Source organism: Bos indicus x Bos taurus, chromosome 18 (genome assembly GCF_003369695.1).
Source record: "Bos indicus x Bos taurus breed Angus x Brahman F1 hybrid chromosome 18, Bos_hybrid_MaternalHap_v2.0, whole genome shotgun sequence".
NCBI lineage: Eukaryota > Metazoa > Chordata > Mammalia > Artiodactyla > Bovidae > Bos > Bos indicus x Bos taurus.
The window spans coordinates 30,178,819-30,206,255 of NC_040093.1; the positions used below are offsets into that span (position 1 = coordinate 30,178,819).

At 46.0% G+C, this 27,437-nt stretch overlaps 2 protein-coding genes and 1 non-coding gene across 8 annotated transcripts in view; 1 reads left to right on the forward strand and 2 right to left on the reverse strand.

Moving 5' to 3' along the window:
• Window positions 1–24: 24 nt before the first annotated feature.
• On the forward strand, window positions 25–8,319 carry SLC7A6OS (solute carrier family 7 member 6 opposite strand). Its single transcript, XM_027516182.1, has 5 exons — window positions 25–255; window positions 383–661; window positions 5,932–6,135; window positions 6,709–6,829; window positions 7,561–8,319. Exons 1-5 carry the CDS (start codon window positions 61–63, stop codon window positions 7,683–7,685), a joined length of 924 nt encoding a protein of 307 aa, XP_027371983.1. The 5' UTR covers window positions 25–60; the 3' UTR covers window positions 7,686–8,319.
• The window catches only part of SLC7A6 (solute carrier family 7 member 6), a 32,653-nt gene continuing 12,608 nt past the window's right edge, over window positions 7,393–27,437 (reverse strand). For all 6 annotated transcript variants that reach the window (XM_027516174.1, XM_027516173.1, XM_027516177.1 and 3 more), the window contains 8 exons: window positions 19,916–20,041; window positions 17,763–17,907; window positions 17,018–17,141; window positions 16,730–16,833; window positions 14,396–14,492; window positions 12,350–12,499; window positions 12,049–12,232; window positions 7,393–11,610 (listed from right to left, as the gene is read on the reverse strand). In XM_027516174.1, the coding sequence (XP_027371975.1) occupies window positions 11,516–11,610; window positions 12,049–12,232; window positions 12,350–12,499; window positions 14,396–14,492; window positions 16,730–16,833; window positions 17,018–17,141; window positions 17,763–17,907; window positions 19,916–20,041 (1,025 nt within the window). In that variant the 3' untranslated portion in view covers window positions 7,393–11,515. The remainder of the gene's footprint in view (window positions 11,611–12,048; window positions 12,233–12,349; window positions 12,500–14,395; window positions 14,493–16,729; window positions 16,834–17,017; window positions 17,142–17,762; window positions 17,908–19,915; window positions 20,042–27,437) is intronic.
• Window positions 19,079–19,151, reverse strand: TRNAE-UUC. Its single transcript has one exon. It is a non-coding gene; the product is annotated as a tRNA-Glu (tRNA).

The window sequence follows — 27,437 nt, forward strand, 5'->3', positions numbered from 1 at the left end:
GAACTGAAGAGCTCTTCCGTCACACCCAACACGTTCCCACAGTGCTCCACGGCAGCCGCTATGGAGGCTGGAAGTACAGCTGTTCTCCGGGTGAAGCGGAAGCTCGGCACAGAGCCCGCCGAGGCTTTGGTCCTCGCTTGTAAACGCCTCCGCTCCAGTGCAGTTGAATTGGAAACTCCAAAGACGTCTCCAGAGGGTCTGGAGAGAGCAGCAGAAAATAATGTCTTCCAGTTGGTGGCCACCGTGCGCTCACAGGTATTGGGCCGGGAAGGAGCCGCTATGAAAGGGATCTTAGGGTACAGCTGGGGTGCATCCTTATCCGTGACCCTTTCACCAACCCCTGTTTATGCCGCCCCACACCTCTACTTCTCCCCAACCCTAGGAGGAGCCAGTCCAGCCGCTCCTGCGGGCCGCCCTGCGCCCGTCCCAGGGCAGCCAGCAACGTATCCGCCATCATCTCCGCGCTTCTGCTCGGGAGATCCGACAGGAAGGCCGCTACAGAGTAGTCTTTGGCCGCCGATCCTCGGGAATTCCCTCGGACAGCTTGGAGTCCGAGGATGCGTCAGGAACCGCAAAAGCCGCCGACGACGCAAACTTTCAGCTATTAGACCTGGTCCACGAAGAAGATGCAGAGGTCGCCGCCGCCGCGATCTCCTGCAAAGTGAGTACAGCCCCAGAGTCGACCTCTGGGCTTCTCTGCGCAAAGTCAGCACACAGTTAAAGAGGGTACACGTGGCCTCACTTTAGTGATGGATGATCCACCCAGCTTGATAGCCACAATTTTCAGGTTAGGTTATCCACTCAACATTTACTCAGCGCCCACTCTGTGCCAAGTATGATTCTTAGGTTTTGTAGGTACAGCAATGAGGACCCAGCATGCAGGTGGAGAAGAGAAACATCAAACATATAAATTCGATATCACATGGTGTTTATATCTTTCCTTTTTTCCTTTGCTTTTCGCTTCTCTTCTTTTCACAGCTATTTGTAAGGCCTCCCCAGACAGCCATTTTGATTTTTTGCATTTCTTTTCCTTGGGGATGGTCTTGATCCCTGTCTCCTGTACAATGTCACGAACCTCATTCCATAGTTCATCAGACTGTGAAGAAGGCTGAGCGCCGAAGAATTGATGCTTTTGAACTGTGGTGTTGGAGAAGACTCTTGAGAGTCCCTTGGACTGCAAGGAGATCCAACCAGTCCATTCTGAAGGAGATCAGCCCTGGGATTTCTTTGGAAGGAATGATGCTAAAGCTGAAACTCCAGTACTTGTGCCACCTCATGCGAAGAGTTGACTCATTGGAAAAGACTCTGATGCTGGGAGGGATTGGGGGCAGGAGGAGAAGGGGATGATAGAGGATGAGATGGCTGGATGGCATCACTGACTCGATGGACGTGAGTCTCAGTGAACTCCGGGAGTTGGTGATGGACCGGGTGGCCTGGTGGGCTTCGATTCACGGGGTCGCAAAGAGTTGGACACGACTGAGCGACTGATCTGATCTGATCTGATCACATGGTGATATGGGCCATAAAAGGGGCAAAGAAAAAAGGAAAAGTGTGGTCCCATTTCAGTGTCATTTTCACTGAGATGACTTTTGAGTGAAGACTTGAAGGAGGTGAATGGCTGGGCACTGCAGATGTCTTGGGGAAAGGGATTCCATACCGAGGAGCTGTAAGTGCAGAGACCCAGAAGCCAAATTTGTCTGATGTTTGCAAGGTCAATGTGCCTGGTGCCCAATGAGTTGGGAGAAGATAGTAAGGAATTTTGGAAGAGGGTATCTGCTAGATCCTTTCAGGTCAGTACTTGAAAGGACACCTTGCCTTTCACCCTGAGATGGGGAATCGCTGGAGATTTTGACCAATGTAAAAATAAAGCAGATGGGAAAACTCATCAAAGAGAGATTAAAGGACCAGGCCTGGGTAGCATACCAAGTTTGAGGCAGATTTAGGATTAGAACGCAAATCTTCCTCACATTTAATTCAGTGTCACTTTCTACTAATTACATTTTCTAAATTAGTACCTCACTTCCAAAAAACAAAGTCAACTACATGCATAAGACCAGAGAAATAGAAAATTCTCAATCTAAGGTATGCCTTCTCTTGATAAACATTTTTCAAATATCATTCTTTTTAATGGTTTCTGAAGTTTAAAAAATGAAAAACAAACAAAATAGTTTTTGGCTATGTTGGGTCTTTGTTGCTGCCTGGGCTTTTCTCTAGTTGCAGTGAGTGGGGGCTACCCCCTAGTTGCAGTGCACGATCTTCTCATTGTGGTGGCTTGGCTTGTTGCAGAGCACAGGCTGTAGGGCACACGAGCTTCAGTAGTTGCAACACGTGGACTCAGAAGTTGCAGCTCCCAGGCTGTAGAGCACAAGCTCAGTAGTTGTGGCTCACAGGCTTAGTTACTCCAAGGCATGTGTGATCTTCATGTAACAGGTATTGAACCCATGTCTCCTGCATTGGCAGGCAGGTTCTTTACCACTGAGGCACCAGGGAAGCCCCCCCAAATGAAATTTAAATTTAAAATATATCAAGCAAAAAATATTTAATTGTATTACTAGTATACCTGGACATGATAGCCATCTGTTTTACCAAAACTAATTCCAGACCGTGTCATAAGTTACACATTTTAAAAGTGAACCCATGTTCAGTGGAATCAAGTCAGTTAAATAGCCCATTAAATAATCTAAGAAAAATTAGTAGATAAGCTAGGAAGGATCTGAACACAGGTTTTCCCGACAATGCAGTACAAACTATAAACACATCAAAAATGTTTGCAGATTATTAAAAAACATAAATTTAAACAGAAAGCACACGAGGTTTTACGCTTACTAGATGACTGGGAAAAGAGTTGCTGATAGCACTGTTGGCGAGGCTCTGATTAAAACTGTACATGATTGTAGTGCTTAAAATTTATGCAAGCCTTTGGGCTTTACAGTAATATCAAGCATCCTAAAAATACATTGGAGCCTATTTTTCAAACTATTTTTATTGTTTGCACTCTAAAGCCATCCAGAAATGTAAAGAAAATTTAAAATTGGTGATAGCAATCTCACCCCCAGGATTTATCCTAGGGAAATAATTCCACAGAAGCAAATAGCTATGGTATTAACAAAAGCTACTGTTTGTATACTAAGTAATGTGTCCAGTACTATGCTAGGTTCTTTTTTTTTTTTTTTTACTTTAACTCATTTTATCCTCACAAAAACCATATAAGGTAGGTATTCTTATCTCCATTTTTCAAATGCAAGAAATGACACGTTCATCATAGTGCTGTGTATGGAGGCTAACAATTATGTATAGAAACTGACATATACAACTGATTAGACCACTAAATTGGTAACCATGAAGACTGGCAAGATGGGAAAATACTTTAACAACAGAATGTAGCATAATTGCAAATATAGGTAAAGAAATACATAGACTAGATTAAAATTTTTTTTTCTTTTATGAAGAAAAGAAAGCAAAATAAAGGGAGGGGTGGCAGTGCAGTGTTAAGACTCCTTGCTTCTACTGCAGGGGGTGTGGGTTCAATCCCTGGTCAGGTGTAGCCCCAAAAAATAAAGTAGGAGAAAATGCATTCATTTTACCCCCATCCCAAAGATAATTGGAACAAAACTGGTTTATTTTTTTGTCTAGCACTTTTGTTTTGCTAACTTCTGTAAATTTTTTTTTTAATATTTAATGGCTGCATAGGTTGTTGAACTGAGGTCTGTGGACTTGTGAGTTAGTCAGAACTTTTCTTGTAAACAGCTTTGAGGTTGGTCAAGAGTCTTCACAAAACCTGACATGTCTAGTTCTTCTTAACTTTAGAACAAGGAAGAATTCTGTTTAGCTTGTAAAAGATGAGAACATTGCTCTCCCTTTATCTGCCTTGACCATGGGGCACACCCTCTTCCCCCCCATATGGTGTTTGGTTTGAGCTGTACAGCTTGTAAATGATGAGAACATTGCTCTCCCTCTATCTGCCTTCACCATGGGACACACCCTCTTCCCCCCACATGGTGTTTGGTTTGAGCTGTACAACTCTCAGTGGTGAACCCGTCAAGAGTGACTTGCAGCATGTCCCTCTCGTTTCCAAATTAACCCATGCTACAAAGGCAGAGGAACCAGAGATCAAATTGCCAACATCCGCTGGATCATGGAAAAAGCAAGAGAGTTCCAGAAAAACATCTATTTCTGCTTTATTGACTATGCCAAAGCCTTTGAGTGTGTGGATCACAATAAACTGTGGGAAATTCTGAAAGAGATGGGAATACCAGACCACCTGATCTGCCTCTTGAGAAATTTGTATGCAGGTCAGGAAGCAACAGTTAGAACTGGACATGGACCAACAGACTGGTTCCAAATAGGAAAAGGAGTACGTCAAGGCTGTATGTTGTCACCCTGTTTATTTAACTTATATGCAGAGTACGTCATGAGAAACGCTGGACTGGAAGAAACACAAGCTGGAATCAAGATTGCCGGGAGAAATATCAATAACCTCAGATATGCAGATGACACCAACCTTATGGCAGAAAGTGAAGAGAAACTCAAAAGCCTCTTGATGAAAGTGAAAGTGGAGAGTGAAAAAGTTGGCTTAAAGCTCAGCATTCAGAAAACAAAGATCATGGCATCCGGTCCCATCACTTCATGGGAAATAGATGGGGAAACAGTGGAAACAGTGTCAGACTTTATTTTTCTGGGCTCCAAAATCACTGCAGATGGTGACTGCAGCCATGAAATTAAAAGACGCTTACTCCTTGGAAGGAAAGTTATGACCAACCTAGATAGCATATTCAAAAGCAGAGACAGTACTTTGCCAACAAAGGTTTGTCTAGTCAAGGCTATGGTTTTTCCTGTGATCACGTATGGATTTGAGAGTTGGACTGTGAAGAAGGCTGAGTGCCAAAGAATTGATGCTTTTGAACTGTGGTGTTGGACTGTGGTGTTGGAGAAGACTCTTAAGAGTCCCTTGGACTGCAAGGAGATCTAACCAGTCCATTCTGAAGGAGATCAGTCCTGGGTGTTCTTTGGAAGGAACACTGCTAAAGCTGAAACTCCAGTACTTTGGCCACCTCATGTGAAGAGTTGACTCATTGGAAAAGACTCTGATGCTGGGAGGGATTGGGGGCAAGAGGAGAAGGGGACGACAGAGGATGAGATGGCTGGATGGCATCACTGACTTCATGGACCTGAGTCTCGGTGAATTTCGGGAGTTGGTGTTGGACAGGGAGGCCTGGCGTGCTGCGATTCATGGGGTCGCAAAGAGTCGGACACGACTGAGCGACTGATCTGATCTGATCTGACCCTGGATAACACAGCCTCTTGCCACTGGAGCACATCTTACCTGGGCAAGTTCTGTTCTGGGGCAGTACATCTCTCAAACTATCAGAAAAAGGATTATCGAGTCCCCTCCTAGTTTGTGAGCAAAAGCAGGATGTCAGTGTGAGCAAGCTAGTGGTGGGTGATGGCTGGTACTAGTCACCAGGTACCAAGAAACGCCCTTATGCCCCTAGAGGTGGCCACACAAAATACAGACCCATTTGACTGTCAACCATAGGGGCGCTGCAGTGGGCCTGTGGATCTCCAAAGGGAGAACATCATACCAAAGGAACTCAGAGAAGACCTGCAGAAGCAGAGCCTGGGGTGAGATGAACCACTTGTGCTGGCTCTCCCCTTCCTCTAGTGTTCCTTTGGGCTCTCTTGTGTCAACCCACAGAAGACTAGGCAACTATCTTGTGAGCTTCTCCCTTAAAAGTAATACTACATGTTAATTTTATAGACTGTTTTTTTATTTCATAGATAAATGAAAAAAGACTAGTTGGCCATGGGGATAAGAATCTTGAATTCAACGTAGAACTGCAGGAAGGCCTCCTTCACCAAGCTCTTAGGTTCCTCCTCTTGGGACATCCATGTTTTAGGTTATACATGTATCATCTCCTGTTCTCTTTACAGAAATCTGACCCAGATGTGATCCTCTGCAACTGTGTAGAGTTGATCCGTGAGGGGTTGAATGTATCTCAATGTGGACCAAGTTCTGGGCATCAGAAGGAACAAAAGGACGACTTTGTGTATGACATTTACTGTTTGGAAAGGGCGACTCCAGGATGGATTGAGAACATCCTCTCTGTGCAGCCCTACAGCCACGAGTGGGAGTTGGTAAGGGGCCCCACGAAGCAGCCTAAGCTTATTACCCAATCACATGCTTTGCCTCCCTAGGTTCTATTCCTGATCATTGTTCTTACCCTTGCTTAAAAGGAAAAATTTATTATAAATGCCTGAGGTTACTATCGGAGAAGGCAATGGCACCCCACTGCAGTATTCTTGCCTGGAAAATCCCATGGATGGAAGAGCCTGGTGGGCTGCAGTCCATGGGGTCGCTGGGAGTCGGACACGACTGAGCAACTTCACTTTCACCTTTCACTTTTCACTTTCATGCATTGGAGAAGGAAATGGCAACCCACTCCAGTGTTCTTGCCTGTAGAATCCCAGGGACGGGGCAGCCTGGTAGGCTGCCGTCTAAGGGGTCACACAGAGTCGGACACGACTGAAGTGACTTAGCAGCAGCAGCAGCAGCAGAGGTTACTATAGCCACTAGCAGACTGCTCTGTTTTCTCTTTTTCACACATCACCCTTAAACGACGTCTCTCCAAGTTGGTCTGCTAATAGCTTCCCTCAGAGCATACCTTTAGAGGTTTTGACTTACACTCACATTTGTGTTGAGATGTACAGGTGAATGATGATCAACAACCAGAGGACATTTATGATGATGAAGATGATGAAAACAGTGAGAATAACTGGCGCAATGAGTACCCAGAGGAGGAGAACAGTGACGAAGATGAAGATTCCAGAGGTAGGTAATAGCAGCCCTGGTTGGGGAGGGATTGATGTGATCTGGGACTGAGGTGTGAGCAAGATTGACAGGTATGTCTTAGCTGGTTTTCGTTTTCTGCCATTTGAGCTCCACTAGCTCAACCATAAGCTGTTGGAGCTGTAGGAGATGGAAGGACCAGTGTTTCCATGGGGGCTGCTGGAGGTATAATGTCAGTCAGGCCTAGGTTCAAATCCTTAGTTCTGTCATTGCCTACCAACAGTCCTTTTCCCTTCTACTCTGAATAAAGTACTGGAGAGGTTCATCAGTAGGAGTCGTCCAAGGGTTTTCTCAGATACTTGTAAATTGTTGCATTTACAAGTATAACAACACAGACTAGGTACCTCGGGGAAGAGAAAAGAAGGATGCTCTGGCACCACCATTCCTTGAATTTCTTAGTGTTTGGTAACAGAGGAACAATTCAACTACGAATATTCTACTGGGGAAGTGGCAAGGAACAAAATTAGATGTGCAATATGACTACAACTGTTATAATTTAAAAAAAAGTCCCATATTTAGGGGAGAAATGATGAAACACTCCAATGTTAAAGGGCTTGGTTTACATGGTAAGAATTTTATTGCTTCTTTTTTAATTGTTCTATATTCTAGCAAGTATTTTATAATACAAAACAAACTTTTTGAGAAGGGAAGGGACTTTTGTGGTCATTTAGAAAACCATACAATTAGAGCCCATTCTTATTATTTTATTCTAGGCTCTGACAATTACAGCAGCAGCGAAGAAAGAGACAACAGCAGACAACCAATGTGGAGCAAATACCCTTTGGATGTGCAGAAGGAGTTTGACTATGACAGCCCCCATGACCTCGATTCAGACTGATGATGCTGTGATAACCACGAGGTTCTACCACACGCCCCTGGGGGATCTGTGACCGTAGGGTCCGCCACAGTAGTTAGCATCCTCCTAGCCTAATAAAGGGAAGGAAAAAGCATATCCACCAGCACCATTCCACCACAGGGAAAACATGCACTAAGGGAGTGTCCTTTCTACTATCTGTAGGGCCCATTTATCTTGATCAAAATCAACCCTGCAGTCCACAGGCGGGAAATGCTATAAAATCGAAGTTTCCTGGCCCAGGCATTTTCCCAGCATTCCCATTCTCCTCCTACGCTGAAACCAGTTAAGTGGGAGAGAGTCTCTTATTTTATCAGCACTAAGCCTGGGCTTTTCTAGGTTACCTGCCTCTAGTAAAAGCCAGTTTCTTTTGATAGAGGGACTCTAGAAAGGCTGCAGTGAGTCCCTTATAGTGGCACAGACTGGACAGTAACGGCCATTAGGAAAGGAAGTAGAATCTGCCTGTGATGTGAGGTTTTAAACAGCTATCCCTACCTCCCTGCTTCCTGACTCTGATAACACTTGTAAAGATTGCTTGTTTCCTCTGGCAGTGGTGCCAAGGAACAAGGTATGTGTAAATGTATTTAATAAAAACTTTGAACATTGGGAGCAAGTAAAATTTGTCTTACATGTTTTCCCACCATATTCCCTGCTTCCCCTAACACCTGCCAAAAGGGAGTGAGAAGTTTCAAACACTGAGGACATAAAGCAAGTGAGGAAAAGCAAAGCACATCCTAAACTTGGCTTTCCACTGAGAAATGTTTTAACTAGTCACAGCAGTCACCAAAACCAAACTGCTGTCAACAGGACCAATATTGTTACCAAAACTGGTATCTCTTGTAAGCAAACTCTGTCCCTACTCCTTTCCAAACCACAAATGCCTTAACTCTGACTAAGATGGCATTCTGTAATGACGAATATGTTCTCTATCTGCACTGTGCATTAGCCACATACAGCTATTGAGCATGTGAAATGTGATTATTGCAATGGAGGAACTGAATACTTTAGCTCTTTATAGCTAGTAGCTACCATGTTGCACAGGTCTAGGGAAACAATACACAGAACCTTCGATTCAAGGTGTGCCCTCTTGCCCTGGGGCACAGACTTACTCTCACAAGGGAAGATAAACAAGGAAATGTCTTCCTGCCCATTCTAAGATTTCATAAGCATTTCTACTTTTCTATCCTACCTCCACCCATTTCACTTTCTATTTTATGTACATCTTTGCCTATATTCTTAACTACATGAAGCTGTTAAACCTCCTCAAGTGATTCACTTCTGTCCTACTCTTGCAGTTATAAAACCAACAGACAGACTTGGTTTCCTATCCTAAGTATCCACTAAGGTGCAGTTCAGTGCTGCAAGCAACAGGCAACAACTTCCAGGTTTAATACCAGTCATCTCAGTCTTCTGCAGGCATAGAAGCAAAGGATTGAAAACCACTCTGCTATTATAACGTGCTCACTGCTCTTATGTACTCTTTAAAGTTTGCCAATATTAAAGGGCTGACAGCTTCACAAACTGTACCCACTGCAGAAGGATTAGCACACCATGAGAAGGACTGAAGGAGATCAACAACAAAGACCTCGAAGAAATTAATTATACAACAAAGCTGTAGTGCTGTAGGGAGTCTCTGGCTTCCCTCCCTCAGAAGGGTTCCTGGGAGAAGTCTGTATCCAACACAGAGGGGAAGAACACAGTCACCATCCAGTAATGAGAGGGGGTGACCTGGCTCACTAAGCAAGTATGAGGGAACCTAGAGCGTGAGGTCCTTGCTTGCCTGGCAGCCACTGGGAGATGATAAGTTCCTGAGATAAGCTGGTCATTTACTTCAGTGAAGAAAATTAAAGCATGGGTGGGGGATCCTTCAAGACAAGCATACTCAAAGGATTAGCTCCAGAGGATCCCTGGGATAGGTGCCAGCTTGGGTCAGACAGGAGTCATGTTTACATAGTCTGGGCAAGTCAGCCTTTGCAAAAGACTCCCTGTTGTCAGGCAAATCCACAACCCATGACGGGAGGAATGTACTCCTGTGTTCTCACAGAGGCATACCCTGAACCAAAGGCAGCTGTGAGCATGCTCCCCTAAATTGCCTTAATTGAACAAGTATGACCAAGGTCACTCCCTTGTCTGCAGCTAGGGCCAGTATGGTGGAGAAGAATGCTCAGAAAGGTAGATTGCCTCACAGTTCCTGTCTTTATCATTGACTGATTTCAAAACCTAAGGACAAGAACCCCATGGGGGCACACCAAGCCAGCAGGTTCTTCTGGGTCCAGGATGAGTTTCTGGAAGCAACACTGGACGGCTGTCCAATCCAGTGCAGCCTGGTGGCCCATGAAGGAACATCCGTTAGGTCAGATGTACCATTCCGGCCACACCTGGGAGCTAAAGCGCAGCCTGAGCACCAGAATTAGTTGCTTCTGATCATGAGTCTGCTGAAGAGCCAGGTGGAGGTGGAAGCAGCTTTATTCCAGAGTCGTCACTGATGTCCACAGGGAGAAAACAAGTTCCCACAAGTACCAAGCTCTTCCTGAGACTGCAGCTCCCCCAAACCTCAGGCAAGGGGAGGCAGGCAGAAGAGGACTGAAGTGTCCAAATGACCCACACCAAAGTGGCTCAGAGTGTAAACAAAGCCTGGTGTCGGGGACAAGGAGGATGATGCAGCCTGATGTGAGGTTTCCAGGAAAATGACCACTTCTAGCACCACAATGGGCTTGCATGGGTCTGCACAGCAGCCCCTCATAGCAGCCCTTACAGAGAGGAACAACTTACTTGTCAGCTTGGGTCCCGGAAATGGTCTCTAAGCCACTGTCAGCTGAAAGAATTCAAGTGATTCACCTGAATCCTAGAACAGTTTCTGCCTTCTTAGACTTCATACCAGAAACCAGGGATTTACCAACTACAGCAAAGAACTAAGGTCTCAAGTAAAATAAAGGATTAGCCTTCAAAGTAGCAGTTTTACCAGGCTTCTGACTCCCACATTTGTTCATCTGTCCTTCCTGGACTTGAGCCAGGTGATTGTTAACGTGTGACCTATCTACATACTAAAGTGTAACCAGTACAGGAGTTAAAAAAAAAAAAAAATCTTTCCAGAAGACTGTGCTAAAACTAAGCAAAAAAATCTGTGGTCAGAGTCTCACCAACCACCACATAGATACCTCTAAGGTCAGAGGGACTCGCTTTGGGGTACTTTCAATTTTTAAATACAATCAGCCTATTACATCCTGTAAATTAATGAAGACCAATGCTTTGCTGGAACTGGTGTTCTGGATTAAATAATATCAATAAATAATGGAAGACAACCCTCTTCCCAGGGAAGGATTCTGAACCAGAGGAAGAAATGGTAATATTTCAGACCTCTAAAGTCAGGTGCTTGGACCTGGTCAGAGGAAAACTTCCCACAGAGCATCCCCTTCAGAGAAACTCCTGGTTCAAATGTCAAATTCAGAAACCAACAGCCCCAGCTGTTAACCTAGCACTCCCTCTTCCCCCAGTGCAACTCACCAAGTAAGTGTTTGTACTCACCAGAACAAAACTGAACCACCATTCCCCTACTGCCCAAGTCCTCTCCCACCACCACCCTCTGAAGTCCCCACCTTCAGGCTGGCCCCAGACCCTGAGATTCCTCCCATAGCTTACCAATGAGAGTGAACACCTGAGCAGGCCATCAGCCCTGAGCCCCCTTACATAATGTGGGCCAACAGCCCTCCTTTAGCACAAAAGGGTTGGGTCCACACAGTCTTGTAATCTGGACTTCGGTGGCTGTGGCCCCAGGTAGCAGCCTTCCAGGCCTTGGGGGATATCACTTCTGGCCTCTACTCAGTTTTCCTCTCAGCCTGTCTCTCTTCAGCTACATCTAGCTCAGTCAGGACGCAAAAGCAAAGCTTCTGGGTGACTTTGGTGATAGCAGCTAAATGAAAATAGAGAAGAGAATTTAGCAAACTGATATTCAGTGACAGAATGACAGCCCCAATCTAAACAACATAACAACATAAGGCTGATTAAAGTACGTGGTTCCTCCCACCTGTCCCCTGGGCACCCTGTGCCAGGCTCACCCCCAGCAAACCTCACTGTTCTCTACTCCATACCCAACCAGAGGGTCTGATGCATGACTCCTTGTCTTGCTACACGGACTGCACTTTCAGGGAGGGGGTGTTTAACCGCAAAATAGGACTCTAAAGTTAGAATTAAAGTGATCATGTCAAGATCAAAAGGGGCAGCCAGGTCTCCAGCATATCACTAGTAAGGGGAAGCCATTAGCCATCACACCCACCTGTGCACACATCTTTGTACACACACACACACACACACACACACAAAGCCAGTGTGTAACAGGCAAAGAGCTCACCAAGGACATTCCGAATGAAGAGTGGCCTCCGAGACTCTGGCAGATAAACACCCAGGAAGTAGACAGGAACCCCAGAGAGGGTGATTCCAATGCCAATGAGGGAATTGATGGTGTCACTGAAGAGGGGCACGATCACCAGAAACAAGGAGCATATGCAGAACACGATGGGAAAAAACAGGCTCAGCTGAAATTAAGAGAGGTGAGATGTTAGGTAAAGTGTGATGAGGGAATGGGGGAATGGGAGAGGGGGAAGACCTTGAAGAGATGGCCCACCCCTCCTGGTCTGCCCAGAGTCACTGACCTTGAGAGGTCGTGGCCGATCAGGTTCCTTCCAGCGAAGGTAGAGCTGTCCAGCGACAGAAAGGCCCACAAAGAACCAGTAGCTGAAGCTGAAGTAGTTGATGAGCAGGAAAACATCCTCCACAGTGAGGTAGATGAGTGTCATGGTGCACTGGAGGGGGAGAGTAGAGGGAAAAGGAGTGGGCACTGTTACCACCGCCACCTGGAAACTCCGTCACTCAACAGTCAGCACCAGATCGGCTGAGAGCTGACTCAGCTTCACCAATGACCTCTGGCTCTTTTCAGTGACCCCCTTGGCATCAGATAGGTCCATTCTCCAGACCGGCCTTCCCTCCTGTCTCTGTTGGAGGCTCTTCCTGCATTCAATGCCTCCCTTCTTTTTGCAAGCACCTCAGTAACAAGCTAGACTCCTTTCCCCTTCTGATGGCAGACAGTGAGGCCCTCCTCACTGTGATGCATGAGCCTCAACGTGAATCACCCAGTGCCCTCTGAGACTGTCATACATGGGTCCCAACTACCTGGCTGAAAGAGGAGGAAGTGTCTCCAGAACCATCTCACTATCCTGGAGCCTTAAAAATGCAGATTAGCAAAACAGACCCATACCCCTGGGAAGAAGTATAACAGGATTTGCCCTCTGGAACAAAAGAGTTCAGGAAGACAGGAGTAAGGGACTATAGAGTCTGAGGAAAAGGTTAGATTTGCTTTAACTTCAAGGATATGGAGTTCCCTCTACCCGTCTTTTCAGATTATCAACAAAGGATTGAAAACAAAAAGAGCCCATTCTAGAGACAGAAGGAGACCCAATACTGAGAGGAGAAAAGTAGGGTGCAAGGTGATTAATTTAAAAGCTATGATGTCAGACTGTCCTAAATTTATACATTTAGTGCTATTCCAATCAATATATTGAGGATATTTTTTATTTTGATAAAATGATACCACAGTTTATCAAGACAAATAAACAAACAGGTGAGAACTGCCATGAAAATTTCAGGGAGAGGGGGGAATTGAAAAAGCACCCTCAGCCCCACTTTAGTTCTCAAATATTCAGTATAATGCTAAATAAGGAAGCTTGGTGCTGATGGAAGGATGAATTGAGATGATTATACATTTAAGGGGCAAATTGCTGTACATGGCACATAAGAAGCATGCTAAAAAATTATCATATGATAAAAATCTGAAAACTGTGGGGACTTCCCTGGCAGCACAATGGTTAAGATGCTGCACTTCCACTGCAGGGGGTACAGTTTTGATTCCTGGTCTGGGAACTAAGATCCCATATGCTACAAGGCACAGCAAAAAAATCCTAAAAAAAATTTTTTTAATTTGTTTGAAAAATGTAGAAAAATGGACTATTCAATAAGTGATATTGGTATAATTGGCTAGCCATGTGACAAAAAAAATTAAGTAAATCTCTTCCTCATTCCATTCACCAGATATAAACTCCAGATAAATACGAAAAAAAAGTAATAAAACCATTAAAAAAAAGAAACTAAATGATAAAAACAATGAACTATATTTCAAATCTTGGAGTAAGGCTTTCCTTAGGGTCCTTGCTATCCTTTACATCTAATAACACCTCAGTGCAAATTAGAAAATGACAGTTCTTCAGGACTCCTTCCATCTGTCAGAATACTTCATCATATTTACTAATTTTGTTGAAAGAAAACACTGTAATGCCATCTACTATATAGAAATCTATGATGCCTACGATATGAACAGAGGCTCCTAGGGTAGCTGGTGTACACTGGCCTGGATTTTTAAGTATGATTTAAAAAATAAAAATGAGGAGCTAGAAGGAGCAGGAGGAGAAAAAAGAAGCCACTGACAAAAGAGACAGATAAATCTGACTGATTTATATTCTTTTGTAGCATTTGCCTTTTCTATGTTTTACTTTTATGTTTTTAAAAATTGTGGGAAAAAGAAACACTGAGAGGTTCAGGAAGTACCCCAAGAAGCTAGTATACCTCGCCCCAACCAGTCCTCTCATAGACTCAGCAGGAGTACCACACAGGTATGTCCAATGCCCACACTCCCCAGCACAGCTTACGTTAAACAGTAAAGCAGGGATAGGTGTGAAACGCTCAATGTGGATCATGGACAGGAGGTCCGGGAGGTGGCCCTCACGGGAGCCCACAAAAAACAACCTGGAAGGACAAGAGATGTGTCAGGAGGATCCATATACTCAGCCATGCAGCCACACTCCCCACTTAAACTAGGCTCAGGCAGGCCCAGAAGCCTGCAGGGCCAGTCTCTCAGGATCCTCCCATGTTCTCTATGCACAACCAAGCCAACCTTCACCTCCTTTATCCATGGATATCCCCACCATAAGCCATGACCCACTCTTACCCACTGACACCCCCACGCCTCTGCGATGCAACTCACCATCACCCAACTGATACCTCACCCTGCCATCACCCACTGGCACCCCAATCCATTCCCCTGGGGTACCCTACTCTGGCACCCCACAGACTTCCTACTTAACATAATGGCTTTTTAAAGAAGGGCAGCCAGACTTCTGATTGTCTGACCTCTGTTCATCTTCCCTGAGCTCCAGATACATAAAAGGTCAGGGAGAGTCTGGGACTCAAAGAGACAACTCAAGTTTCCTTTCTGCATCTGAAGAGCTCCACTGACTGGAAACAGAGCAGCTGAGGTGTGAAAGCATCCAGGTAGTCCGCAGCATCATGGTGCACATAGCACCTGGCTCGGGGTGGGCTGGGGAACAAAAAACTCCCCAAGAGATGACCACATCTGTGCTGGGAAGATGAGCTGGGGTTTTCCAGAAGATGAGTGTTGGGTGGGGACACAATATAGGCAAAGGCAAAAGAGGTTTAGAGGCAATGAAAGGGTGTAGCCTCTTTGAAGGTTGATACTAGAATGCCCGTAGTTCCAGGATAAGGTATGTGAGAAGTGTGCTGGGAAGAACTTGCTTATGAGGCCGTGCTGTGGACACTTAACTAACACCAAGAGCCAGCAGTGGCTCTAAAGGGCGGGCTTCACTGGACTTGACACAGAGACTCTGGTGGCATCACTGAGGCCAACTAAAGCAGGGAGAGGCCAGGGTGTGGGGGGAAGGCCAGACAAGAAGGTCATCTGGGACAACAGTCCCATAAGAGAGGGGGCCTGAATGAGGGTGGACACCCTGGCGGAGGACAAATCTGGTGGTCTTCTGTGCCTGCACATGTATTTGAGGCTGGGAAATGAGGGTGAACACCAAGGGAAAAATCAAGAGGCCAAGAGGCTGGGAATTCCCTGTGGTCCAGTGGTTAGGACTTTGAGCTTTCCCTGCTGAGGGCCCAGGTTCAAACTCTGGGTAGGGAACTAAGATCCCACAAGCTGTGTGACACACTCCCTCCACTGAAAAGAAAAAAAAGATGCCAAGTAAGGAGGGCTGATGTATCACAACTGGAGACAAGAACAGGTAGAGTGCATGTTAAGTTTGAGATATTTATGGGCCATCCAGGTGGAGCCACAGGAGTTGCTGGTATCATCTGGAAGGGTGTCAGAGGTTCACAAGGCTAGTATCTGTACTGAAGTAGAGAAGCAGTAGAAAAGGTAGAATGCTGGAGAGGACGTGTAAGTGAGCCAAAGGTAGCGAGTACAGAGCCAAAGACAGCAGAATGGGTAATAAGGAGAAAGTGAAGAAGGTAACACAGGCGGAAACAGCTGTGCATTATCTTGACATGGCTGCAGTCCACTTTATGTGCAGGTCCACATTCTTACTCTGAGTCCCCTACCTTCATCCTGTCAATGCCACAAGATAGCTCAGGATGGACCTACTACCTAAGTATTTGGGGGCAACTGGCAGAGCCAGAACCTGGGAATCCTGGGACCAGGTAGCAGAATCAGCCTGGAAAGGCAAAATCAGTCCTCTCTCTGAAACAACAGTGCTCTAACAGGTAAGTCTTTAACAGGTGTGGGGAAGAGAGCTGAGCCTACCTGTTGGCCTCAGTGTTTTCTATGATGTGAGGGGCAGAGTCGTCCTGTACCAGTACAGGTACACAGCAAGTGCTCAATAATAATTCATCACAAGAATGAATCCTGTGCTAGGCCTGCAGCATAATCCACAGGAACATAGAGTCTGATCTGATCCCCAACAGGATGGCTACTGTCCAAGCTACTGCCTTCCTTCCTTGACCTCTTACCAATCTGTCCTCACCTCAGGTGAAAATGTGAGCTCCCAGCATACAAATGTTTGCACAAAGGCAAGCACATGTGTGCACACCTGCATACACAACACAGAGTACTAACCACTACACGATCGCATATACACTCTGCAAGTCCAAGAGACAGAGAAAGCAAAGGGGCTCTGATGGACTCACCTAGACCCTCAGAGAATTAGATACTGTGGTGTGTTATCAGTGAAGCAGAGACACAGTACCTTGATGAAGCGAAGATAGACGCGTTGAGGCCCCCAAAACAGGACAGGGCGACAGCAATGGGAATGGTCCAGCCAAACATGCCAAACGTCTGGTCAGCAAATGTCTGGGGACAGAGCACAGAAGGGCACTCAGCACAGGACAGAGTGTCCACAGCTTCCTGAAATGCCATCACTGCTGCAAAGCTCACCCTTAGGCCCAGACCCACCACGTGAAGTGGCTGCAGAAACAGAAGATTCAGCCATTCAGTATCAGAAGATGACGAGCAAATGGGATCCCAAGAGACTCACCACAGCTACAGCATCACTGCCAAGGACATCAGAAATGCTCAGCACTGTGTAATAGGCCACGTTGGTTAGGATGTAGATGAGCGTCACTATTGGCATAGAAATCCCAATGGCCAGGGGCAAATTTCTGTCAGAACAAATGAGACAGAACTACCTGGAACCAACCTCTCGTTGAGGGTCAGAGCTACCCAGGAATTCCCTGGCCTCTGGATCTTTGAGGCTGACTCCTCCTTCCCACATGGCTTAAGGGCAGGATGTGTCCCATGCCCTGGGCTCTTTCTACTAAGACAGGAAGAAAGCCCCTTCTCTGTGAAGATGACTCAGGATGAGTATTTGATCCTTGTCCCAGTGGGACCACTGGGTCTCTCTGAAGGAATAGCGGTGTCCTTTAGGGACTGGAAGACAGGCTGGGGACCTGGCTGCTCAGAGTAAGCTTCTGGCTCCCCAGGCTTCAGTGTCAGCACCAGTCCAAGGTCTTAACATCTCAGCCCCAACTGGGCTGGCTGTGGCCCACCAAAGGACTTCTCCTCCAGGAAGGACCTTGGGGATCCTCCAACGTTAACGTGAGGCTGAGGAGCCAGGGGTTTCCCTCCCTACTCCCATCCTAGCCCCTCATTCCTCTGAGCTGGAAAAGGGGGGAGTAGGGAGAAGTGATGAGAGACGAAGGAGGAGGGGTGGGAGGGGGCAAGTGTACCCACTATCAGCAGGAGTTCCAGCCAAGTTGAGGAGAATGGGATCTCGCCTTTACCTTTCTGGGTTTTTGATTTCTTCTGTTACAAAATTAAGGGTGTCCCAACCTGAGTAAGAGAAGAGGGCAGAGTAGAGAGCAAGAGAGAGGTCTCCCACATCCCAGGAGGAACCCTTAAAGGCATCCTGAAAGTGCTCAGAGTGTCCTGTGGGGGCAAAGGCAGGTGGGGGTGCAGAGAGGAGAAAGAGCAAGGAGGAGGAGGAGGACAGGAGAGATGGAAGGTGTAAAGAGAAAAAGGAGGGGGTGCAGGGCAGTGAGAAAGAGGAAGGGTAGATGGGGAAAAAAAGGAGAGAGGAGGAGCATCAAGAAAAGAAGGAAAAGCAAGCAGGCAGGGAAAAGAAAAAAAGAAAACAATTTAGTACCAAAAGAACCACCACCTCCAGCTCCCTGTACTTCACCATCCCACCCACTCCTTCTGAATCTTACACTTTCCTTCAGCAGAACCTGGCAATCTCAGAAGAAAAAAAAAAGGCATTCCTGGCTGCCTTCTGAAGTGATAACCCCTCTTTGAAAGCCCTAAGGAATTGCCATTTCCTTCAAGAGACCATGCGGTCAGCCACAGCTCTTCCTCCTATTTTTAGAAAGAACCCTCTTTCACGTAAAGGAATCATTTTTTCATTAACAATTAGATCTTCCTGTGGAACTACTTCTCTTGGCCCAGACCACTGCCTATTTTGGTTCAATGGGTTTCTCAATCTCACGGAAAGAACTCTGTTGCTCTATTCGCAGTGGTTATTTCACAGGAAATGGTAGACTTTGTAGGAACTGAGATCTTATTTATCATGGGGTCTGGGGTTAGGTATGGGCCACCTCCACCTTTGGAGAGCCTCCCTAGATAAGTCAGCCTCCTTGAGGCCTTCAGAGACTGCACACTTGCAAGCCAAGGGAACAGCACCCCACTGTCCAAGAGACAGACCTTCTAGACACTCTAGTCTTATCTTTCAACAAGACCTAGACTTCTAAGGAAGCCTGCTGTGACCTCCTCAGAAGGCCTAAACCCATCCCTCAATGTGGCCAAAAGGGCTGGGTGTGCAACAAAGAGGAAGGAAAACAGAGACCCGCGAGCCCCCAGCATACCAGTCATCATGCACGACAGTTATTCCCAGGGCATAGATCTTGGGGGGAGAATTACTCAACTACCCAATTTGGCCCCAAGATACTTCAGAGACTCTAGGAACATCCAGATGGCTGGCTATACTAACTTGCACACAGGCACAAAGGTTCTAGGTCAGCTGCCTAAGATTCACCCAGGGCACTTCTTAAAAACATACCTTTTTCTCTGTTTGATTTTTTGGTTGCACCACGCAGCATCTTAGTTCTCTAACCAGGGATTGAACCTGGGCCCTCAGCTGTGAAAGCACAGAGTCCTAACCACTGGACCACCAGAGAATTCCCCAAAACACATCTTTTTCAACTCCAAACCAACCAGAGTTGGATGGGTTGAAATGGGAGCCTCGGCTCTTCAGATGACTGTAAACACAGCCAAGTTTAGAGAAAGATACCCTAGAGAACTGGGATGATCGAGACATCCTTGGCCAAGGACACCTCAAGGCTTCTCTAAGGGGTCAGAGGATCTTAAGAGGCCTGTAACCCTCATTACCAACCTGCTGTGGTCTAGGAATGAAAAGCTCTCTAAAGTCAACACGCACAAAAGTCAGTGCCATCTTTGCAATGTTTTAATATTTTTGCTGAGAGCTGATTCTGGGAGGGAATGCTAAATAAGAGCAAGGCCAGATGAAAAGTAAAGGCTGCAAAATAACCACTCATTTCCAGACCCCAACTCCCCGCCACATACACCTTTCACCCTCTTAAGAAGGGCTGCGCCCTCCTCCCCACTGCCTGCGGTCACACACCAAAAACAGGAACCAGGGCTCACTTTATCTTGATCACTTTTATGACCCAATTACAACCCAAGTTTCAAAATCTCCTAGGCCCTTGGCTCACATCTTACAATACTCCCCACCTCCACAAAGGGATGGAGGCCCAGGAAACCCGAGAACAGATTTCTCATTCTCACTGACACAGTCTAGCAGGTACATAGAAAGAGCTGAGCAGTAAACCTAATGGAGTCCCCACGTTGCATGTTTTTCTCAAGGAACCCAGGGGAACTCCCAGAGTCACCCACCCTCCTTCCCACCTGGGATTCTCCTTACCCTGGCACAGTTTAACAAGGCCCATGACAATGATGGCAATGAGTGCCAGGACCTTGGCATAAGTGAACATGTCCTGCACACGTGTGCCCCACTTGACATAGGCGCAGTTCACAAATGTCAGCAGACCTAGGAAGAAAACCACAACGTCAGTGGCAGGCGTGAGATGAGGGCACCAACGCCCAACCTCTCTTTACAAAGCACATCATTTGTATCCTGTCTGCCTAAGGCAAAGAGGCCAAAGGACTGGTCAAAACCAGAACAGGCAAACGGGGTACATCTTCTATCTGCCCCAGCTGAGAGAACATCCCACCACTTTGGACAAGATACAAAGGCATGTACTACTGCATATTCATACATTCTGATAGCCAGAACTGTTTTTGGAAATTCCCCCTAGGCCCAGGAATGGTGAACTTTACCCACTCTTCCTCACTGAGACTCCCAAAGTTTCAAACCCCCTGGGGCATTAGAGACTGGGGACAAGAGAGGTCCAACAATAAATGAGGTCAATTTCAATGCAGGTGGCAGGTCACCGAGGAATTAGACAGGCAATGTTTTTATTTTTAAAAAGTCTGTCAAGTGCCTGACAATTTCACATACATCCTCTCAATTAATTCTCACAACCACAACAGACATTCCTATTCCCATTTTCTGGATGAGGAAACGAGGTTGAGAGAGGCCAGCTACCATTCCCAAGCTTACATGGCGCCCCCACTGATCTCCCCCACCACCATTTCTATCCAAACATCCTAATTCTCAGATAGGCCTGTGGAGACGTGGACTCGCATCAGCACTGCTGGCTTTATGTTCCAGCTCCTCACGTACCTCAGTGATATCTGGTCCTGTGTTAGGGCTCCCACCACCTTACCCCTGCTATACAGGAACTGCTCTAATCCATGGAGAGAACACAAGAACAATATCCAAGGGGCTCCACAGTGACACCTCTAAGTAATGCCCCTAGCCTCCAAAAATGACTTTTATGGGAACCTCAAATGTTATTACAAAATTTGGGGGCCCGTCCTCCTGGCCATATCTGCCTACTTCTACCCTCGCTGTGCACTCTCCTTCAGCAGACCCTCTCTGTACTGATGCTGTATATACACATAAGAGAAATATCCTCCCCTCCTCCTTCTGCCTTAACCAACAGCAAGTCCCACTTTCAAGGTCTAATTCAGTCCCCACTCCCTGCAAAACCTTGCCCAAACACATCAGCCCGCTCCTGCCTGAGCTCTCTCTCCCTCAACCTACCATGTCCTCACTTCACAGCACAGCTTAGAACTGTGTGCTATGGTCATAGGGACACCTGTCACAGCAAGGTCCCTCTCTCTTCCTCAGGCATTTGGGTGGTACTTCCAAGGATACCACAAATTCTTAGTGGGAAACAAAAGCATACGGTTTTCTTAAGCTTATTGCCAAGCAAATATAGGAACTGATGAACCATGGTTGGAATCAAGATGGTGACAACTTTCATTTAACTGCCAATCCCCTGGAGCAAGGGAACTTTCAGAAAGTTGGACATTCCTCCACGCAAATGGAGAGGAGAGCCATCAGCCAATGTGTGGTTATAAATATGAGTGGCTGAACAGCCTCCACAGGGCACTTAAAGAGCTTTCACGTAGTACTCTGGCAAATGACACAGGTGCTTACTAGTCAGTCATAAAGATGTGTGGCAGCAGGGGGTCAAATAATGGCCAAAAGGGAGGGGAGAAGACCAAAAGAATGTACACTGTCAGGCAGGTCTTTCCAAGGACCTGCCCTGCTAATCCAAGTTCATTGTGGGGAGCTAAACCTGGATCAACTAGTGAGGATTACCTAGTTCACAGCCACCAGTAATCCAGACTCCTGTGCAACAGAGTCAGCATATTTTGAAGTACCTGCCAGGCCCCTTCTTGGGAACTGCTCCTCCTACCCTATCATGGCTGGTAGAGCCCAACTGTGGACCCAAGCTGAGCCTATTTGATCATCTCTGCCAAAAATATGAGTTCGGATGCCGAGACCGAACCTAGCGAACAGCAGCTGGGTCAGGAGCAAGTAAAAATCACATACAAGCCCTTGTAATAGAGGAAGAAAAGCCACAAAAAGCAAAGGAAGTGGGACTACAAAAAGAAGCAGAAGTGACAGCAGTCTGTGAGGAGCTGTGCAGCTTGTGAGAAAAAAAGACTGATGAAAAGACGCAGAAATATACACAAAACAGAGGTGGAGAAGAGACAATGACGAGGAGGCAGAGACGAAGAGAAAGAGACAAAAAAGAGACAGAGACAGAAAGATGGCCACACCCATGGAGAAAAAGGCTGTCTTACAACGTCCTGACTGCGCTTACTGTGCTCTGGTTTCCACCACGAAGATGCGACTGCAGGATGGGGAGAGAAGCTCACACATTCCTTGGCCAGCTGACAGGCTCACTCTCCTCTGGCTTCTGCTCCTTCTCCTTCCCTCCATCCTGCTATAAACTGCCCCCACGGCTTGGTCCTCTGTGCACACAGTGGGAATTCAACAAGTAAAAGCACGGCCTCATGGCAGCCCCTGCAGAGCCCCTACTCAAAGGCCAGCTGGAAGGATACAGAAGAGCCTGGTCATTGCCTCAGGGAGGAAGACTAAAGCTGAGAGGCAGATTTTTTTCACCGTACACCCTTTTATACTTTGACCTATTTACCATGCACATACACTTCTTTCTCAATAAAAGTACTTCATTTAAAACAACATGTAGCCAGGGAGCAGGGCCAAGTGTAGAGTAAGGTGAGTAAGGAGCCTACGACATAAAAGTGAAGGAGGCACTCACTGTCACGGATAGCTTGGCAAACCTTCGAGTACTGGCCCCAGGAGCCTCGCTTGCTTCACCGGACTCTCAGCCCTGCCAGAGAACACAGAGCTCCACGAATAGCATACCAAGCAAAAGCCAACTACCTCAACTGCTTTCCTGATTCTAATTAAGAAACAAAATTTTACCATCTGACCCCCACCCCTCCTGCCTCCCAGAACTCCCATTCCCATCCAAGGATCCTATCAGAGCTCAAGCACCAGACAACCAGGCTGAGCCTGGAGGCCACAATTCAACTACCACAATAAAAACACCCAAGTCCTCGCTCTTCCATGATCTCATTTCTCTCCTGAAAACCTGCACCAATGGCTGTGGGACCCATGTGAGGGTCTTTCCAGGCTCTCTAGGGGACTGTTGCTGGGAAATACTCAGATAGCAGATACAGATCCAACCCCTGTGTGTGTGTGTTGATCATTCAGTCGTGTCCAACTTTTGGTGATCCCATGGACTACAGCTCACCAGGCTTCTCTGTCCACGGAATTCTCCAGGCAAAAATACTGGAGTGGGTTGCTATTCCCTTCTGCAGGGGATCTTCCCAACCAAGGGATCTAACCCAGGTCTCCAGCACTGCAGGCAGATTCTTTACCACCTGAGCCACCAGGGAAGCCCCAGACCCAATCCCTAAGCAGAAACAATCCCCAAAGGTTTTGTGGCAAAGATGGCTATGTATCTTCTAATATCTGTTCTTCCATCTTCCCTTAGTAATAGAAATTTTAACTGGAGTCCTGTTGCCCAAAATAAAGATGACATTTCCCAGCCCCTTTTGCAGGCAGGTGTGGCCAAGTAATTAAGTGGTTAACCCAGGGACATAAGCAAAGTTTCACATAAATTACACCTTAGAGGAGTATCTTTGATGGGTGAGAGGTTCTTTTTTTGTGCTTCCCATTGGCCACATGCAGACATGACTAGAGCTTGAGCATCCATCCTTGACCACCAGCCAAAAGTCACATGTTGAAAATGGCAGAGCCATAAAACAGAAAGAAGGAACCTGACTCCCTGAAGAATTATGAAGTCATTCTACCAGCCCCTCACTGCCTACTTTTAACATGTGAGAGAAATAAATTTCAATATGCCCTGAGCCATGTTCCTTTTGGCTTTCAGTTGTTTGAAACCCAAACTAATCCTGATTAATCCATGTGCCCTCAGACAAACCTGCACCTCTTGCTGATAAGGAGATGGCCTAACATCTGAAGCTGTAGTTCTAGTTATGCTGATTATCACAGCTTCCTTCTCCTATAGGAGAAGCACTGGAAGGAGAGGGAACCTCCCAATTCCTCCCACAAACAAGCTGGGTATGACAAAGGGTCGTTCAAGGATAGAGGAGTACAGTCCTGAACAACAATGACAAAGTGGGAAAAGAAAAAGAAGCAGAAACAAACATCTTAGGAGAGAAATGTTCTACAAGAGTCCAGAAGTAAACCCTTCCAAATGGAGCTCCCAGAATCAGAAGCTGCCTCTGGGCATGTGTATGGATATGTACTTGCCTTCTTAAAAAAAAAAAAAAAAAAGGCCTCCTCTTTTTTTAATTACACAAATATACACATTGAGTCTTATTATCAAAACATTCAAACTGTATATAGAGTTAGAGTCTAGGACCTTTGAGCAACTGTTGTCAAGACCAGTCCTCCTCAGGCCTATTACTGTTAAAGTATGAAAGCTGTCTATGTGTAACAACAATTGACCAAAATAGGAGAGAGCAGCCTTCCTGCTCAGAGTAGAACCTTGCCCAGAAGAAAAAAAAAAAAGAACCCTGCCCAGGCATGAGTCCAAGACAGCAAAAGGCAATAGGAAGCCATTCAGACATCACACAGTGCTTCCTCACTGCAGTCTCACCAAATAAACTGCAGCCTTACCAAATAAACCCTTGCGGACAATGGAGTCTCAGCTGTGAGCAGACCTCTGCTGATGCCACGGTGTCAGTACTGAACTGACTTCCATGTCAGTTCATGGCAAATATTCTTCAATGATGTATTTGAGTTTACATAACAGGATCCCACAAAGATAAGTGCACCAAGACCTAAGCCAGAAACACACACTTCCCTAAACAAATCAAGTACTCCTACATAATGCTGAGCAGCTGGGTTACCAAGAATGCTGCTGGTCACCTGGCCAGAGAAAGGAACTATGAAACCTCAAGAAGTGTCATTTGCCCCCGCAGTCCCATAAGTGAATTAGAGCCCCAAGCATATTGAGTTCAGTGGGCAGCCTGAGGTCCCACTAACCACAGAAGAGCCCAAGATCCCAGAATATATATGACTAGAATGACAGTTTCTAAATTTCAGCACAATTGACATTTTGGGCCAGAGAAGTCTGTTGTGGGGCTGTCCTGTGCGTTATAGGATGTTCAGCAGCAGCATCCTTGACCTCTACCCATTACATGCCAGCAGCATCCCTTCCCAGAAGTTGTGACAATGAAAACTGTCTCCAGACTAAATGTCTGAAATTAAAAAAAAAAGCTGCTTGGATCTATCTTCCTGCAGTGTAACCCGGGACCGGGGTGGGGGGTTGTCATAAGACACGATCTAAAATAGCAGTGCCTTAAGGACCCAAGAAGGTAATATAAATGAGCAAAGACAAGTATGTCTGGATATAAAATAAGAGGGAGTGGAGGACTGGGGTGAACAAGAGACTATATGCTTCATTTAGAGGAGTAACCACTATTCAAATGCAACTGATGTAAGAATGGAATATAGGTCCAAGTTTGCCAGAACTCTAGATTTTTCAAGAGAAAGGGCAAGTCCTGATTTTTAAATGTTGGCAAGTAATTCAAAATTTTTAGAACACTGTATAGGCCCAATACATGTGTGGACCAAGTCTGGTCTGTGAGCCATAGGCTTGCAGCTTCAACCTAGAGTTAGCCACATGGAGACTGCCTGGACCCCTTCTTCTAGGATGGAACCTTAACTGTCTACCCTGGCATGGATATAACTTCTTTAGGCAGTCTTCCAATTAACAACCTGGATCCCTGTCATGTCTCAGTTTCAAGACTGACTTAATTCTCCTACCTGAGCCTCACAGTGGATTCAGTGCAGATCCTTGTTTTTTGCCCTAATTATGACATAATCGCTTTCTTCCCATGTATATCTCTTGAGACCAAGCTGCTTTCAGAGCCACCCCTGCCCAAGGAGGCTCCCTCCAGCACACCCCAGCTTAGCTGGATGATACCTCAACCTGATTCTACACCCTAATTTCCAAAGAGAAAAGTAAACTGAGCCCTAAAATCTAGTCTGTTAGGATGGGTCAAGGTTTTAACAACTTGGCTGCAACTTTGACAAGTTCCTGCCCTCAGGCCTGCTTTATGGAAAAGCCTTAGTTTCTAGAAAGCGAGTGTTCAGAATTCAAATACTGAGTAATCTGAGTAAAGGTACATTTGAATAAAAGAAGTTATATGATATAACCACATTTTCTAACAGGTGAAGCTGCTGCTGCTAAGTCACTTCAGTTGTGTCCGACTCTGTGCGACCCCATAGACGGCAGCCCACCAAGTTCCCCAGTCCCTGGGATTCTCCAGGCAAGAACACTGGAGTGGGTGCCATTTCCTTCTCCAATGCATGAAAGTGAAAAGTGAAAGTGAAGTTGCTCAGTTGTGTCCGACTCTTAGCGACCCCATGGACTACAGGCTACCAGGCTCCTCTATCCATGGGATTTTCCAGGCAAAAGTACTAGAGTGGGTTGCCATTGCCTTCTCCGAACAGGTGAAGACTCTCCTTCAATCAAAAAATTAGCTCCTAGTGTGGAGACAGGCTTCCTAAGCACAAAAAACAATGGGAAAAATGATAAAGGAAAACAAGATTTAACAAATAAAAATCTTCTTTATATGAAAAATGATGTAGAGAAGTGACCTTTGACTTAGGGCTTCCCAGGTGGAACTACGTAAAGAATCCGCTTGCCAATGCAGGAGATGTGGGTTCGCCTCCTGGGTTGGGAAGATCCCCTGGAGAAGGAAATGGCAACCCACTCCAGTACTCTTGCCTGAAGAATCACATGGACAGAGAAACCTGGCAGTCTACAGTCCATGGGGCTGCAAAGAGTCTGACACGACTGAGCTCTCTGATTTAGTTATTCTTGGAATTCATCCTGAGGCCATCACCAGACCAATGCACAGATACTTACAGGTACTCAGAAAGAGTACAGATTCATAAAACCTTCTAAAAAGCAACACAAAGAAACTTAAAACAGTTTAATTCTTTAGACACAGGGTTTTCTCTTATATAATTCTACCCTATTAGAATATGAAAAAAACTCTGAAGATGATTTCTACACAAAGATTTCCCATAGCAGCATTATTTTTAATAATAATATTATAAGGCACTCACTACATGCCAGGCAGAGAGAAGTATTATAGGTGTACTGATTCGTTTATTCCTCACAATAATCTTTTCAGATAGATACTATCAACAAACTGAAAAAAAAAAAAATTGCCTGCCCTATCAGCCAAACAACGGATGCTACAGCCATCAAGCCATTACAGCTGCCTCTCAGGGAGCCCCAAGGGAACTCAGGATGAAACAGGATGCCCACCAACTAGCAGGCAGCCACTCCCTGACGCAGTACCCTGAGGAGACTCAGGATGAGAAAGCAGAAGTATATATCAAAGGAAGGATGTCAATGACCCCTGACTCTTCTCATAAATAGAAAAGCACTAAATTCTTTAACCTGGGATATCTGGTTTTCTTTAATTAACAGTAATCTTTTGGGACTTCTCTG